Source organism: Saccostrea cucullata, unplaced genomic scaffold, assembly GCF_032062105.1.
Source record: "Saccostrea cucullata isolate Sc308-1 unplaced genomic scaffold, CSIRO_AGI_Scuc_v1 ctg17648, whole genome shotgun sequence".
In the NCBI taxonomy this organism is placed as follows: domain Eukaryota; kingdom Metazoa; phylum Mollusca; class Bivalvia; order Ostreida; family Ostreidae; genus Saccostrea; species Saccostrea cuccullata.
The window spans coordinates 3,504-20,482 of record NW_026922952.1 but is presented as its reverse complement, the minus strand read 5'-3'; the positions used below and the strand labels follow the sequence as shown (position 1 = coordinate 20,482).

The window sequence follows — 16,979 nt, the reverse complement described above, 5'->3', positions numbered from 1 at the left end:
TATTTAAATAATGTAATCAAGTACATGTAATGTCAGATTCTACCTAGTACATATATGTAGGTAATCTAGATTGGGAAAAAACATGATTGTTTTATTTCACAAAATAAAACTCATAATGCTAAAAGTTTTCAGAATGTGTCATTGAGTGTTTCGTAAATGTTACAGGTTTTATTGTGAAATTTAAAACTCAATTGATACAGAATCACTGTAATAAATTTTAGCTTGTGAAATTAAAACAATTTAATTTAAAGTACTTTAAAGTACCAGTTAAATTCTGTTTTAAAAAATGTGTATAAAGACGACAAAAGTCACATTTTGTCTATCTTTCTGAGATACCTCTAATACATTTATTTGTAGACCTCCAGGCCACCATGCGATGTACAATGAGTTTAATGGTTACTGCCTGTTAAACAACGTAGCTATAGCTGCCAAGAGAGCCCTCGATGTCCATGGACTGGAAAGGTCGGTATTTTCACGGGAAAAATCCATATTTAGGGGATTTTTTTAAATTTGAGTACTTTCTATTGATGTCTGCAAGTCCAGACTAGTATAGATGTGTTTCCCTTTCAAACTTTATATTGCACTAGTCTGAACAAATTTTGAATATCCAGATGAAAACTTTGAATTTTTGGTCTTTTATTGCATTAATAAGCTTATTGAAAAGATACCATTTATCAATTAACATTTTCTGAATCATGATTTAACCTCCAAAAATAGAGAAAATTATCAAACTTGAAATTATACCTATACATTTTTTTTATCATCATTGATATAGAATTATTTTTTAGCAACATTCTTATTGTACAATATTTGTGATTTCAGGGTTCTGATTTTGGACTGGGATGTTCACCACGGTCAGGGTATACAGTACTTCTTCTACAATGATCCCAGGTAAGTCAGGAAAAAAGCATGACAGTAAATGGAATGTTTATTAGCTTTGTGGAGTAAATACAGGGGTTTTCCTACCATTTTTAAACTGGGTCCGGGGTCCGTACAATTGGGAAAATTGACGCGAAAACTGTTCAAATTGGGAAAATTTTAAAAAGGACCAATTTTGTTATTTCCCCAAATCAATAAAAATGAAGGGACCAAAAAGGGTCTGTATTACAATAGAGTTAAGAACTGTAGACAGATATAAAGAGTCGCACATTATTCAGCTGTTGTTGGATGATAAAAAAAATGCCAAAAAAATTGCTATATATTATATATTTTGACTTATGTAAAAGAAAAATATTTAAATGGCCATAATATTTTTTATTTGGATAATGAAAATTTCCAGAAAAAAAAAATTATTTAGTTTTATTGATTCATGACTGAAGTTAAAAAAAAAAAGTTTAAGTGGATAAAGGTGATTTCGGATTTTTTTTGTTATTATATATCCCATTTGTGACTAAGAATAAGTGAACATAATTTTTTCGTGTATATTAAAAAAAAATGCAGGAAAACACTGTTTAGTTTTACTTTACATTCATGACTGGAGTAGAAGATTTATAAATTAAAAAAAAAATATTTGGAAATAAAGTTTTGGAAATTAATTGTTATCTATATTGATTTTACTTTGTAGTAACATTAATTATAACATATAAATGAAAATAAATCTTTGAATAGGCCAATGTTGGAAGATAGAAAAGTAGGATGACAGGTTTTTTGCGTTTAGGCAAATTAGTCAAACCCTTTCTATTTTTAGATCATGCAAGGAAGTGCACAGTAACTTTTGTGTAAGATCACTGACAACTTTCATGATAGGTGCAATCCTTTTATGATCATTATAGGGTGACTTGAATGAAACAAGCCATGTAAATTGTAATAATAACTAGTCAATAAACATCGTAGGTGATTTACCAAATGTGTTGCATCACTTAAATATACGATCACATGTTGACACCTGTAGAGATTTTCAGACGTTTTGCAGGGAAGCATTAAGCAAAATTAATATCTTACTTCGTTCTGAACTCTCTTAAATTTTTGTCAAGGATACAAAATTGGGAAAAAAAGAATCAGAATTGGGAAAATATGGCTGATTTTTTGATTGGGAATGGGTCCGGTAAACGGACCCAAAAACAAGCCAGGAAACCCCTGAAATATTTAGTTTTTCTTAGGAATTTTTTTGCACTAATTAGGGCCCCGCAAGGATTTGCGGGGGCCCTATAGTAATCACTCTGTCCGTCCGTCTGTCCGTCTGTCTGTCTAGCTGTCTGTCTGTCTGTCACTCTTCCGTCCACAAATTTTCTGTTTTTTTCTAATAACTTTTTTTATGGTTGCCCAATCAAGTTCAAATTTGGTATGGTAGTTCAGTGGGCAGAAATACATATTTTGATGCTAAGTTTGTTTCCCTATGTCCCCTGGTTTGGAGCTGGGGTGGTGGGGTAGATTCCTTAACTATGCATAAGAATGAATGGGCAACTTTTTTTATGGTTGCCCAATCAAGTACAAATTTGGTATGGTTGTTCAGTAGGCAGAAATACATATTTTGATGCTAAGTTTGGTTCTCTATGTCCCCTGGTTTGGAGCTAGGGTGGTGGGGTAGATTCCTTAACTTTATACACGAAAGCATTGGCAAAGAGAGATAACTGCTGAAGATGTTCTCATTGTAAACTGAATGCTGCTATGAGTCCCTTGGGATTAATTAGCTTTCCTCCTGAAGAAAATCCAGAGCATTATCTTTATCTGTCAAATTGAGATGAATTACCACCTCTGTCTGCAAATGAAGTTTGTTTTGAAGTTAAGTCAATTTGGAATGCTATGAACACTCTGAAATGTGGATTTAAATATAAATTTTTATAATTTATTTTTGTTTAATAGTTATGATGTCATTGAATTCTAATAACAAGAAATAGATTAAAGAAAATTTTTTGATTTACTTTTTTCACTTTATGTTAATTCAAGAATATTATTAATTTTTAGAATAGTTGTATAAAAACCCCATTCTATCATTATACTGAAAAAGTTCTTATTGTAGCTTAAGAAGAAAATGATGAGAGAGGTACAATTAATCCCTTGGGATTAATTATCTAGCCTGCTGCAGAAAATTTAGTAGGCTTTTCTTTATCTGTCACTTTAAGATTAATGAAAACCTTTGTCTGCAACTGCTGTTTGTTTGAAGTTAAGGTCAAGCCTTCATGATATTTGCATTCATTGAAGGCTGGCATTTTATATGACACAAGCTTCATAATTTTTTAAATATACATTCAATGTTAAGTTGTTCTTTACTGCCTAATGTAAATACAAGGATATTATTTTCAGGTTTTTGAATATTCAGGAATTATCTTGAAATTTTAAGAATACAGTTGCTGTTGCTTATTCTTCGTACATTTTCTAATCATTCCGTAAGCTGCACCCTATTAATTCTACCCCATGGCGGGGCCCTTGCTGACTGGTCAGATTTCTAGTTAACAACTGAAGTCATATGCAAGGATAACCCATGTTTTATGTTTTTAATTATAATGGTTTGCTATATGTATACTGAATTACTTCACATAATTTAAATGTTGGTCATTTTGTAGGATGAACCAAGCATTTTATTTCTAGATTACCATGGAGGTTTACATGTACATGCAGAATTTTGAAGTGTTATTTAAGCCTACCCTTCTGTTTCAGAGTATTGTACTTTTCAATACACAAATACTTAGATGGTGAGGAATGGCCCTATCTTAGAGAATCAGATTACGACCATATTGGTGAGGGACCGGGCACAGGATTTAATATCAACGTTCCCCTAAATGTGGTACGTAGATCAACCGTGCTGAAGGTTGTAATGAGGGATTCTCCTCTCTGTTATTTCTTGTAAGGTTTTCAAAGGACTGATGCAATTAATAATTCTGACATTTTCAGATTGGTTGTGACAATAGTGTATATCTAGCCATCTTCTTCAACATTCTGCTGCCCATTGCCTATGAGGTTTGTGTTTACTCCATATTCTACCTGTAAAACTGTATTTTAATAAATATGTAAAGGGAATTTTTTTTCTCGCAGAATCACAGAAGTATTCTGAACAGTTTCTTTAAAGGTGTATTTCTCATAAATATAAAGAACGCAATCACAAAAAAAAATTTGCCACAAATTTTGAATTTGCCAAAATACAAAAATCTTTCAAATAACATATTCGTCATATTTTATTCAGTATCTCATAATAAAAGTTATCGTTCACCTTTTTCACTAAACGGAATAAAATCCTTTGCTTTATTTTAGTTCAATCCTCAGCTGGTGCTAGTGTCGGCTGGTTATGATGCAGCTCTGGGCTGTCCTGAGGTAAGATTTCGAAACAAGAAGGATTTAAACTGAGTTTTTAGATGTGAAACTGCAGACAAAAGTGTCTTGATTACCTGTGCAAAAGTCATTAAAATTAGGAATATTTGTTTTAGATAGATTTCATGCATGAAATTTATTTTTTATACGCCCGTCTTAAGACGGGACGTATTATGTTATAGGCTTCATGTCCGTCTGTCTGTCCGTCTGTCCGTCCGTCCGTCTGTTAGCTTTTCTCGTGTCCGGCTCATAACTTGAATACTATAAGGCCTAGAGTTATCAAACTTTGTCAGCTGATACATCTTGGGTAGAAGGTGTGTCGCGCACAAAAAGTAGGTCGCTCTGACCTATAATTAAAAAGTTATAGCCAAATATGGAAAAATCCTGTCCGGTCCATAACTAGAAAACTATTAGACTTAGAATCATCAAACTTGGCCACTTCATGCATCTTAGGTAGAGGGTGTGTCGCGACCTATTTCAAGGTCACTGTGACCTTTAATTTAAGTGAAATTTAAAAAAAAAATGTCTTGTTTTCTCTTCATTTACACACTCCAAAAAATGTAAAAGTATTGCACTATTCTTATTAGAAAAATGTTAAATCAAGAAAATACTTATTTTTTTAAGCATATACTTGACAGCAATCTATAACAAATGTAATGTATGTTAAAGAAATTCCACCACTCCCATGAGTTTAATTATCAAGCACTGGTCAAGAAGAATTTTGATAACAGAAAATTGCATGTCAAATTAGAGAAATTAATGAGTTTAGTGTGAGGAAGAGCATCGGTGCTATCTATATCCCTTGAGTATTGGGTCAAATGGGTAATCCTGTTGGATTAAAAATAGCTCTTGTTGGCTAGCAAAAGTTTTAAAATGAATTTGATGAGAAGTAAATAAAACTAATTTGATTTTGCATAATAAACTATTTTGATATTACATAATATTATGAACTTTAAAAAAATAATTTTATGGGGGTGGGGTGGAATCAGCATGTCCATATGAATTGCATATTAAAACCTGTCTGCCATTAAATCTAACAAAAAAATCATTGAGGTTTTATATGTTTTAAAAAGATAATCATTATAATCAAGATAATGGTAATTTTTTTACGGGCGTATCATGCTGTGGCGTGGCACTTTATTTTTATTCTATTACATTAGCTTGCCAAAGTAAAAATTAAGTATGTTCACACAGATAGTGGAATGGTCACAAAGTCAAAGAAACTGATTTATATAAATGACATTAATACTTCCTTGACCTTCATGTACAACCCTGTAGATGTTTTATATCTGTGTTTTACAGGGAGAGATGGAGGTGACCCCCAGCTGCTTCGCTCAGTACGTCAGTCTTCTGTCTCCTCTGGCCGACGGAAAACTCTGTCTGGTTCTGGAGGTATAGACGTTGCAAATTTTTTTTTTTTTTTTAATGTTAATGTGCTTATGATGAATATTGCAAGTTTTTTATTCATTGTAGTTTTGAAAGTTTTTATGAGCATCACTAATGTAATGAATGATGTAAATAATGGATTCAAAATCTCTGATCCTTGCATGCTTTCAGTTTGTTATCAGTATGTTTTACTGTACATAAGTACAGACCCTGAATTGTGCTACTTCCCCCTGGAATAGTTTGACTTCATATATGTATTTTAATGAATACACATCAATAAATCATGCAAAATTTAAGTTTATATGAATACCTGTTATACAGGCTTGTCTGTCAAGCATTTAATCTCAAAATTTCTTTTTCTCTGTTTTTGATTCTTTTCTGTGTAAAGGGTGGTTTGATGGCTGTTTTTATTTGTGATTAACAATAACATTACATAAATGATTGACTTAGTGACCTGTTGTAGGGAGGGTACTGCATAAAGACTCTGGCTGAGGGCGTGGCCTTGTCCCTGAAAGTATTGTTAGGTGACCCGTGTCCCAGAGTAGATCCCATTACACGGCCCAATAACAGGTAAGGAAGGCTTCTTATCATAAATATCAGAGCTTATAACATTTTCATGAAGATGGAATTTGTCTAATATAGTTTGTAAGAGTGTCATAGATTTATTAAATTTCAGCTTTAGAGGCATTTTACTACAATAGAACTTCATTATCTCTAAAAACCAATATCTCGGATACATGTATAATTGTATATGGCATATGTTATCTTGGCTTTGTTATCTTGAATCCTCAGATGTTGACATATAATATGTCCTGTCAAGTTTGAGATTACAAGCTTTGACTGTACACGCTTGTAGCTATAGTTGGAAACCATCATTCATACATGCTAAGTTTCATGAAACTATAACAGAATGTTGATAGTACGTGTAATATTAGTGGCTTTTGTACATTATATATTTACTTGGTCTAACGTTATTTTTCAGTGCGGTATCATCCATTCTAAATGTTATCAAGGTGTTACGGCCATATTGGAGATGTTTACAGTTACAAGGGGATCTATCATCTATTTCACATAACTCAAATACAGGGGTGCTGGACTGGCCCCCAAAGTAAGTGGTCACTAATAAGGAAAAAATAATGTACCTGTATTTAAATTGGAATTAGAGTACAAAAAACAAGTTGGTTTCAACATTGTACAGTGGGTCCCGTTTAAACGGATAGTCAGGTTGTCAGAATAGTTTTATCCGTATAGCCGAATATTGGAATAGCCGATTGCAATATTTGCCGTACAAACGGCAGATCTACAGTACATAAGTAACAATTTCAACATGGTTGTATTACGTACCTGTACTTTCGTTTTCGTTTGATGAATGTACCAAGTCAGGAAATGAATTATTTCAGGTTTTAATAACAAGTTCAATATAATTTTGTATGAATAATTTGTTTTTAATTGAAGTATGAAACTTATTTTCATCTTTATTTAGTACCAGGCACCTTTTTACATTCACCCCATTCGTTGATGGCCTCCATTTTGGAAAACGGAAGTTGATTGAATACATGACTATATTACATAAACCATTTTTTTCCGGATTGCTGATTAATAAATTTTAAAAAATGTTTATTGTTTCATCTTTATCTGTATTTGTATGTCATTTTCAAGCACATAATAGATATATATACGTATATTTATATGGGGTGCATGTGATTTTATCGCAAATCTCGCCTGAAAGTTTTACACTGCGGTTGAAATAGCGTTGCCTTGAGTGATGACACTGTTGGATTTGACAATTGAACAATTTGAATCACGGATTGCATTCTATAAAACAAGCGCTTTAATTGGTTGATATGGACCCGCCCACTCTCGTGCAGTATCCTTTGTATTGTAAGTTGGAAAGCGTCCAACGGCCTTGTGATGGTCGAAAACCGATGGTGACTTTTTGAACCAAAAAAAAAACAAAAACAAAGACTTACTATGAAATCACTTTATAGCATGTGATATATTCCTATCGCAGACTGTACATGTAAATTGTTTGATGACAAACACTAATTTCATTTTATATTACATGTAATTCTGCCGATTTTCTATTCACAGCATTTTCAATTTTCGGTGGTGCAAATTGAAAACGCGTTCGTGCGTAGAAAGCATATCCAGCTAATATCGGAGCACCCGTTGAAAAAATATAAATTCATGTGTGGTAAAACATCGGATTTAATTAAAAGTTTACTGTTTTGTTGTCACAAGTTTCAAAAATACCATGTTTCAAATGTGTGCATACCTATTTTAATTGTCGTCATGGCAATATTTAAACTTGCGATCTGGAATCTTAAAATTGCACTTAAAAGTGAACACATATCCAACTAAATGACCAAGCGCTACCATTTAATAGACAGTCTAATTCTGATAATTTAATTTAATACCCAAGCGAAGTGTCATACTCAAACTGAAAAGTTCAATAATTAAAATTTCACGCCGAACAAAATTGAACACAAGCCAATTATCAATGATCAAAATTAACACCCAAGCCGGTCATCACTATTGTTATCAAAACATATCGATCTACTGTGCCCACTGCTAACACAGGTAAGGTGCTGGCATGTGTGACTAATCCCCTCATTGTCGTAATTTGACTGGAAGTGTCAAACTTGTGTAAACAATGGATTTTCACACGGAAGGTAGAGGTGTGAACAAGACAATTATTATGAAAATCACTATGATAGGCGAAATTTTTGTATCAGATAAAACGAAAATCCGATATTTTCCTATCAGAATATCAGGTGAAATTATTAATAAATATATAAGAAATGGTTTTGTGCTCTGATATTGTATCAGATAAGCCGAAATATTCGTTTAACCGCTATCCGATTAAATGGAATCCACTGTATTATTTAACATAGGGATGGAGTGAACTTTTACACACACAACATGCCTGAGTCATTTTCACTTCATCAGGAATGCTGGAATCCAGGGGTTATGGAAAGTGCCCACATCATAGATGCCCAGGTGGATGAACTTTTGGCCCGCACTGTACACAGGACGACTAGACACAAGTAAAGTAGGACTTTGTGCTGTGGTAGACTGGTGTTGACTTTTGTATACAACTGTAGTTATATGATTGGAAATATTTAGAATCAATTTTGTATACCTCCTTAATTGAAGATTACTGGCATATACATGTAGTTTGTGTGTCTGCAGACACATATCACCTTAAATTTTTTCATCCAGTGTCTGAACTTAATTAAAAGCAATGTGTATCTCTCTATCAGCAACTACTGAGTCCGATAACTGACTGCAGCTTATTTCATGATTTTTAGATTGAGTACTGTAAAATCACAAATATTGTTATTTGTTAAATATGTTGGGATTTGATTTCGTGATTGGAGAAGTGTTGAGTAATAAAGATTTTATATTTTTTGTGGTCATGAATTCCTGGGTCTCTCCATTCTTCATACCTTGAAAACAATGAAAATTAGTGATTTCACAGTAGCATTGGTCACTGTGATATTTTAATTGCTGTCATTTTGTAGACTGATAAAATTTGCCTTCAAGATGCAAAGATGTGTTTTGCTTAGAGTAGTTTCTATACATTTCTGTACTTCTATACATATATTTGAGGTATGAATTCTGTTGCAGGGTCGGCATTGTATATGACGAAGCAATGTTAAATCATAGAGACCTAGGCTATGGGTAAGGGCAATAACTCATACATTACTTTATCTTTTCTTTTTCAACAAAGTTTTACAAATATTGAGACATACAAACAAATAATGAATAATTCAAACAAGTAAGTTATCTTAATTTTATTTATACATGATTTGATTTGAACATATTTTATTGATTATACTTTACAATTGGGATTGGGCAAAAGTTCTAAAAACTTATTACGCCCTCTCCCTACATATACATTATGCAAAACATATTTACATACATGGGTTTCAGCTTAAAATGAAATAACAATAATAATAATAATATAATAATATTATATAATAATCAGAGTAAAACACATTCAGTAGAATACATTTCATATGTAATAGACATGCTGTATAAGATTTGTATACATGTATTTAAACAAACTTAAGAAATAAAAGAAAAAAGTATGAATAAGTATTAGATGCATGTATCTACATATTACATACTTAAAAAAATAAATTTTCCAAAATATAAATTCATTGAGTACTCGGGAATCTAGAAGACTAGCTTGAGTATTGTAAAAGTTAACATTATTTATTCCTTAGGCTTACATATACGATAGATGAGAATCATTACCATTCTGTAATAGTGACTATACTCATAAATTCTCATGATAAAATGATGATCAATCCAATTCATTGCTTATCTACATGTAATTAAACAAAATCTGTTTCTAAAACAGAGGTTTTGAGGAGGGCCCAGATAGAGTGGAGAGGATTGTACAGACCTTGAAAAAGAACGGGGTCTGGGACAGGTGCTACCACATACAGGTAGGGAATGTTGACCTCCAGATTAACCATTAACTCTACAACATGTCAGTAATAACAATTATATAAAATTCATGTATAAGGCCACGTTTTATGGTTATTTTCATGATACCACTGATAATTCTTGCAAAGTACGAAGGTTATTCTGAAAGATGAAAAGGAAGTGAACCACTTTGTTGTAAATAAAATTTTCTGTACATTTTAGTTATGATAATAATATTTGACAAAGTACTTTTTCTATTATACATATGTAATAAAATTCCAGTACAGGTTATATATGAGGTCAACTTTGTTCTTCATTCCAGGGTCGAAAAGCTTCAGAAGAAGAAATTTGTCTTGGTCATGGGTAAGTATTTCACAATAATAAAGCTTAAAACATATATTGATATTAAAACAGTGTACAGATTTATATGATTGTGAAGAAGATATTAAGACTTTGAGTGATGCCAAATGGACATGTCAATGAGAAACTAATTAAAAAAAATTGCAGAATAGATCCATCATTTATCAGTATAGTGGAGCCTCATTTATCTGGACGCTTTGGTTGCCAGTAAATCTTTCCAGATATCTGAATTACCAGTTAAACAAGAATAAATAACATTAAAAAATTCTGTTCCAAGAAAAGTTGTCCGGATACTGAAGCATCCGGATATCTTGCGTCCGGATATCTGAGGGTCCACTGTATATTTTACATTGTGATGTTTATATTTTGTAGAGAGGATCATATTCGTCGATTCAAGAAAACCATGACAATGGGAGAAGAGGCATTAAAGGTCTACCAGGAGACCTTCAAGTCCATCTTCCTGTGTCAGGTGAGAGTTTTATCACAAACTTTACCATATACATGTATAGCAATATTGTTTACTCTACCTTGTTTACAGTTAAACAATGTGTCACCCTTTGTTTTCAGGAAAGTTTTACCTCAGCAGCCTGGGCAGTGGGCTGTTCCTTATCTGTGATAGACTCCATATTGACCAATCAGGTAAGACCTTACTAGATACTTCTTTATCTCTGATAGACTCTATATTGTCCAATCAGATTGGTCCTTAGATACTTTCTTATCTTTGATTTTTGATTAGCTTATTATTGTCCAATCAGCTAAGACCTTAGATACATTGCACTTCCTAATTTGTAATACACTCCATATTGTCGAATTTGGTATCATCTAAGATGCATTTCGTAGGTGTTGTTCCAATGGACTTCATATTTGAACAACTTGGATATATATTACTCTTAAACAGAAAGCCTTTCTTTCATGCCCATAGAATTTAAATTTTTAATTCATTGCCCAGTGCCCATTAAAGCTGAGTAACCAATATTTAGAGGGTTCATCTGACCCTTCTGATTATACCTGTATGTGTCTGTAATACACATAGCAACAATTAGACAATAAAAGTTATTTTTTGAATGGTTGTATAAAGTGTTTAAAAAGAGCATTTTGAACATCTGTATATAGCCATTCCTTTTTTATCTTTTAAAGAAATGGTTTTAAAATTGTACCTTTATGTTTTAAATGTATTTATTATTTCTTAAACATGTATTTTATGTATTTACAGTGTCAGAGTGGTGTTGCTATAGTAAGGTGAGGCATGGGAATAATGTTATTGTTTTAAAACAAACAAACACTTAATAAAGCTGCACATAGCTCTCATTATGAGCTATCTTGACATTTAAATGTTGATTGAAAACAGTCTGATTCACTATAATTTTTTTTAAATTGATTTTAGAATAAAACATACTTGTCAAACTTTATAAATTTTGATGGAATGTCTTAGAGATTAAACTGAGATATAAACTTTTGTGAAAGGTTGTATTGTCTTTTTGTTACATGACTGTATTTCTTAAATTCCATCTAGGCCTCCTGGTCACCATGCAGAGAGAAACACAATGATGGGCTTCTGTCTGTTCAACAACGTAGGGATAGCTGCTAAATACGCCCAACAAAAGTACAATGTACAAAGGTAACAGCTGCTAAATATACCCAACAAATATTCAATGTAAATAGGTAAAACATACAATGTAGGAATAGCTGCCAAGTATGCCCAACAAAAATACAAGGTACAAAGATAAAAACTACAGCAAAACAATGTAGGAAGAGCAGCTAAATATGCCCAACACAAATACAATGTAAAAAAGTAAAACAATCTTAAAAAACTGTCTTTTCTGTACATTTTATTTTGTATTTTATTTGACTTGTCTGTAGACAATACACCTATATTTTAGGGTCCTGATTGTGGACTGGGATATCCATCATGGAAACGCAATTCAGAACCTCTTTGAAAATGATCCAAGGTCAGTCATACTGAAAATTTTGGAACAAAATTCTGTTGTTTAGAAACAAATTGCTACATAGACAATTTCTGGTTTTTTGAAGTCAGGCATTTTTAAGCTCATAATATTAATATATTTTGCAATGCTTGTAATATTCTTTTATTGCAGTGTACTATTTATTTCACTACATCGATTTGACAATGGATCGTATTACCCTTACGGAGGTAAGGGTTACCACAAACAGACAGGGGGTCCGCAGGCCCAGGGACACACAGTCAACATAGCCTGGAACGATGTAAGTGTCCAGGTTCTATACTGACCCGTCATAGTACATTTAACAAATGATGATGTAAAACTCTCTGAAATCAAGTTCAGAAAGATAATCGTGCATTTTAAAATACATGTACATGTATATTATTATGCAGTAGGTCAACAAAAAGTAATTTTCGTTAGAAGTTAGGAAAAAAATATTTCAATAAGCTGATGTAGATGTACCTGATAATGTTTTTGATAACTCTTTATCAGGGATCTAAAGGAGATGCAGATTACATTGCAGCCTTCCACCATCTGGTGCTGCCCCTAGCTTATGAGGTTAGTCATCCGCTGGTGTAACGTAATGTCACTTTTATGGTTACACACATTTTCCCATGATTACTGGGCAGATAGGGCATTTAGAGTAGCTCTGAAAGAGAATTCATCCTTAGGATGATCTGTGTGTGTCCTTCTGAATCTGATCAGTGTGTCCTTTTCTTGTTTCAGTTTGCCCCAGACTTGGTGTTGGTGGCAGCAGGCTTTGATGCTGAGAAGTCAGACCCTTTGGTGAGAGACTAATGGCCACTGAATATGCATCCTTTACTTTAGATTGTTCCAAAGACAATCAGAAGTAGAATACTAAGAATGTTTTTTGATTCCTATGCATTTTTAAGGTGTAAAACAAAATACACTGTATATAAAACTTATGCTCTGATGCAACATGTTTAAAAATATCAATCTATGTTTTAGGTTGATTTTGAATTATTAATTATATTTTCTATTTTAAGGGTGGTTACCGACTGTCTCCAGCCGTCTTTGGTCACATGACCAGGATGTTGATGGGATTGGCAGATGGGAAGATTGCTCTTATTTTAGAGGTGGGTATCAAATGTGTCTACTTTTCGTGCTTTGATTTGTATATATATTGGACAAAAAGATTTACATTTTCTACCAATAACAGGCATGTATGAAGAGTTAACAAGCTGATGAATTCCCATGCTGTATATCCAACTGCTATGCAAATATTTTATTTGCAAATCACAATCAGTGAAAAAATCTTCCATAACAAGTAATTGAAAAGTTTTCCCCCCCATAAATTTAAAGTCTTTTACTTTTGTTGTATATTCATGTAAGTATTTTAAAAACTCTACATATTGACAGGGAGGTTACAGTTTGGAGGGAACTTCTCAGGCTATGAGTCTGTGTATAGCCTCGTTACTAGGAGACTCCTTACCAAACATTCACAATGCAGTGCCCAGTAAAAGGTAACTTTCAAGGCTATGAAAACATGGGTTAAAGAAAGAAAAACCAGAAAGTGATTTCTTTCAACAAATTAATGATAACAGCTATTTTCAGTGTCACAGAATGAATTAAAATGATACGCAAAAATAGAAGAGCTATTCTTATATCAAAATGCATTTTTGTAGTACATTTTTAAAATTTCTAAACATTTAGATCGTTACTTTATCTTTTACAGTGGTGTAGAAGCTATTCGTAAAACAATGGAGGTTCAAGAAGAATTCTGGAAGACAATTTTATACAGAGGTATGAATAGTCTAGGATGAATTACAAATTGCCTCCCCGAGTAAAACCTGCTATTCTGAAGTCTTAAACAAAAGAAAATATCACCCAGCTCGCAACCAACCTCTCCTCTCAATTTTAACAAACAAGCAATTGATATTCCAAATAAAAGCAAAGTACATGTACATGTATATTGAGATCATAAAATCTAATGTAAAGGTTAACCTGTACTGTGTTAATAATGGTCAAACATAAAAACCTGCAGTATCTTTAAAAATCACACCATCTCTCTAATAATGATCTTGCATCTTCACATATGAAAAAATACAAACACAAATCACTACAAGTCATGCATAACTCAATTTAAAACAGTAGGATCCATTCATTTTCAATATTTTATTATTTAAATCATCTGGATGACATTGGAAATTAATTCAACTCAGATGAAGTTTTTAAGCTATTGCATGTCGGAGTGTTTACTGTGTATAAAGTCAATTCCTGTGTATATATCAGTCTTCAAAGCAATAACACCCATAAATAATTAAGCCCTACTTTGATCATGAAAATCTCTGTCTTAAATTCATGCATTTGAGTAAAATCAAGAAAGAAATTTCATTTTTGGTGATGAAATTTTTTATTTCAGTTGATCTTCCAACTCAGCAGCAGCTAGAAGTGATCAAAACTGAGAAAGAAAAGAAGAAAATCAGCACATAACACTAGGGGGAGGGAATAGGAGAGAACAAAAATCTTACCTTCATTATCAACAGTTATGTTATTGTCTTTTTATCTTTGCATCGCCTTAATGTTATACTGACAGGGGACTGTACAGTTTGAGATCTTTGTGTGTTATAAAGAATGTACTGCAGGTTGAAAAAATTATGAGATTGGATTTTTATTTATACTTGCATTTTGTGAAACATTCTTGCCATTCATGGATGGACATTATCAATGTATTTAATCATTAGTTTTCTTTATCTAAGAGTAATATCAATGAAACATCAGATGAACTGTAGGTAGCATAATGACAGTTATGCTGTATTATCTGACACTAAAAAGTCAGGTTACGAATCAGTTATAAAATAGGGGGAAGTTTACAAAATGATTTTATTACTTGCCTGTAAAGCATGTTTTACATTGTTGAAAAGAGAATTATCTTTCTGGTTTTTTTTTTGTCATCTGGAAATCTTTAAACAAAATTTGATTGCAAAATTGAATCAATGGAAGTTGTACACATGTACTTTTAGAACTTTCAGTAAAACATGCCTTGGATATAATTAATCGCCAGGGAGATTTAGTGTCAGATTTGGTTTTTCACTGTATGTGAATTTGCTCAATATGTTGACTCTAAGATACTGTAGGTGTACTTTTTTCCGTGGGGTCATAATTCCACGGAATCTCAATTTCTATTTAAAGTACCTGGATTTCTTAGACTGTCATTATATGCCTTACATTTTCATTAAGTACACTAGGAGAAATGTCCGTGGAAAATTTGTGACCATAGTGTAAATTAATACCACGCAGAAAAAAGTACTTCTACAGTAGTTCTACTGTACACTTTATTATTTTCATGAAATTTTTAAAATTAATAAGAATATAAAAAAAAATAACTTAGAAGTGAAATCAGTTTAGTACATTCTGATATTGACTGGTTCAGTTCAACGATAAGTTTATTTATCTATACTCTGTAATATTTACCTGTGCTTTTTATTTTTTGACATGACGTGTATGCAATTCTCAAGTATTCCATTTATCACCAAGCTTCTACCTCTTGTTTTATAAATTATGCAAATTATTTATTCTGTCATAAATATTTTTTAAACTATTATGTAAATTGTGAGTTTTTGGTAATATAAAAGATTACTGTATTTCATTTCAATGGCATGCAGAAACACCCTATATCATTCTACATTTTAGTACATGTATTTCTAATTTTTTTCATTCAAAAATATTTTTGTGCCACTGATTAAGATTCAAGGGTAGATAGTTTTTGATCTATCTGTCAATTTATCCCCCTTTAACCTATGAACTGTTGATTTCTGGCCTTTCATATTCACAATTGTTTTCATTGTAACAAGAACTTTGGTGAAATCTTTTTTTTTTTTACCTTGACCTTGGAGTTAAGTCTTGACTTCTGGTTGGGGGGGGGGGGGGGTGACACAACTTTTGAGCACCAGTATTTTGCCCTTATGACCTGTGGATTTGAGCTACATAAAACCTTGTCCAAAGTTATTTAAGTGTTGGTGCTACTATGTTTCATTATCAGACGGCCTTTCTTTGAGTACCCTCATTAAAAAGCTCATGGCCTTGACCTGCAGTTTCAGTTACTTTTGAAAAAATACTTCAACCTTTATCATAATTAGCTCTTCTGAGCCAAAGGCTCAAAGAGCTAATGCTATGGCCATTTGTGCGGTGTGCGGTGTGCGTCGTGCGGTGTGCGTTAACTTTTTAGAATATGGGCCATAACTCAAGAACCCCTTGGCCAATCAGTGTCAAATTTGTCACAGGGTATCCTTGGCCCAAGGGCTACCATTTATACTAAAATAAGGGTTGGGACCCTGAATCAAGGGGAGATAATCAGGAAAACAAACAAAAAGCACTGGTTGCTAAAAAATCTTCTTCTCCAGAACCACCAGGCAGATTTTCACCAAACTTACATACAAGGATCAGGATATGTTGAAGATTAAAAATTGTTCAAGGCATGACCCTGGGGCAAAGGGCCTGGTCTCAAGGTCACTTTAAAGTTGACCTAAATTTACAATTAATAAAAATGTTCATATTTTGCTTACTATAAGGACTAGGATCATCAAATCTTGTAAGTTGATGCATCTTAGGACTTCACATCATGTTAAC

At 32.8% G+C, this 16,979-nt stretch overlaps 1 protein-coding gene across 1 annotated transcript; it reads left to right on the top strand.

The window, feature by feature from the left end:
• The first annotated feature begins 361 nt into the window (after positions 1–361).
• On the top strand, positions 362–16,482 carry LOC134262864 (histone deacetylase 6-like). The gene is made up of 24 exons (XM_062745185.1): positions 362–462; positions 823–891; positions 3,598–3,724; positions 3,832–3,897; positions 4,189–4,248; positions 5,548–5,637; positions 6,095–6,201; positions 6,614–6,739; positions 8,526–8,678; positions 9,262–9,315; positions 10,001–10,088; positions 10,391–10,431; positions 10,801–10,897; positions 10,996–11,067; positions 11,642–11,667; positions 11,942–12,046; positions 12,309–12,377; positions 12,525–12,651; positions 12,882–12,947; positions 13,116–13,175; positions 13,397–13,486; positions 13,770–13,873; positions 14,086–14,153; positions 14,773–16,482. The coding sequence occupies exons 1-24, from the start codon at positions 377–379 to the stop codon at positions 14,841–14,843; spliced, it is 2,022 nt and encodes a 673-aa protein (XP_062601169.1). The 5' UTR covers positions 362–376; the 3' UTR covers positions 14,844–16,482.
• Positions 16,483–16,979: the final 497 nt, after the last annotated feature.

What these genes read in the sequence shown, in the direction of transcription:
- LOC134262864 (XM_062745185.1), top strand. Translation starts at nt 377, where the DNA reads ATGTACAATGAGTTTAATGGTTACTGCCTGTTAAACAACGTAGCTATA. An exon ending in CAGCTCTGGGCTGTCCTGAG is followed by an intron (nt 4,249 to 5,547) that starts GTAAGATTTCGA and finishes TGTGTTTTACAG; the next exon opens with GGAGAGATGGAGGTGACCCC. An exon ending in GAAGACAATTTTATACAGAG is followed by an intron (nt 14,154 to 14,772) that starts GTATGAATAGTC and finishes TTTTTATTTCAG; the next exon opens with TTGATCTTCCAACTCAGCAG.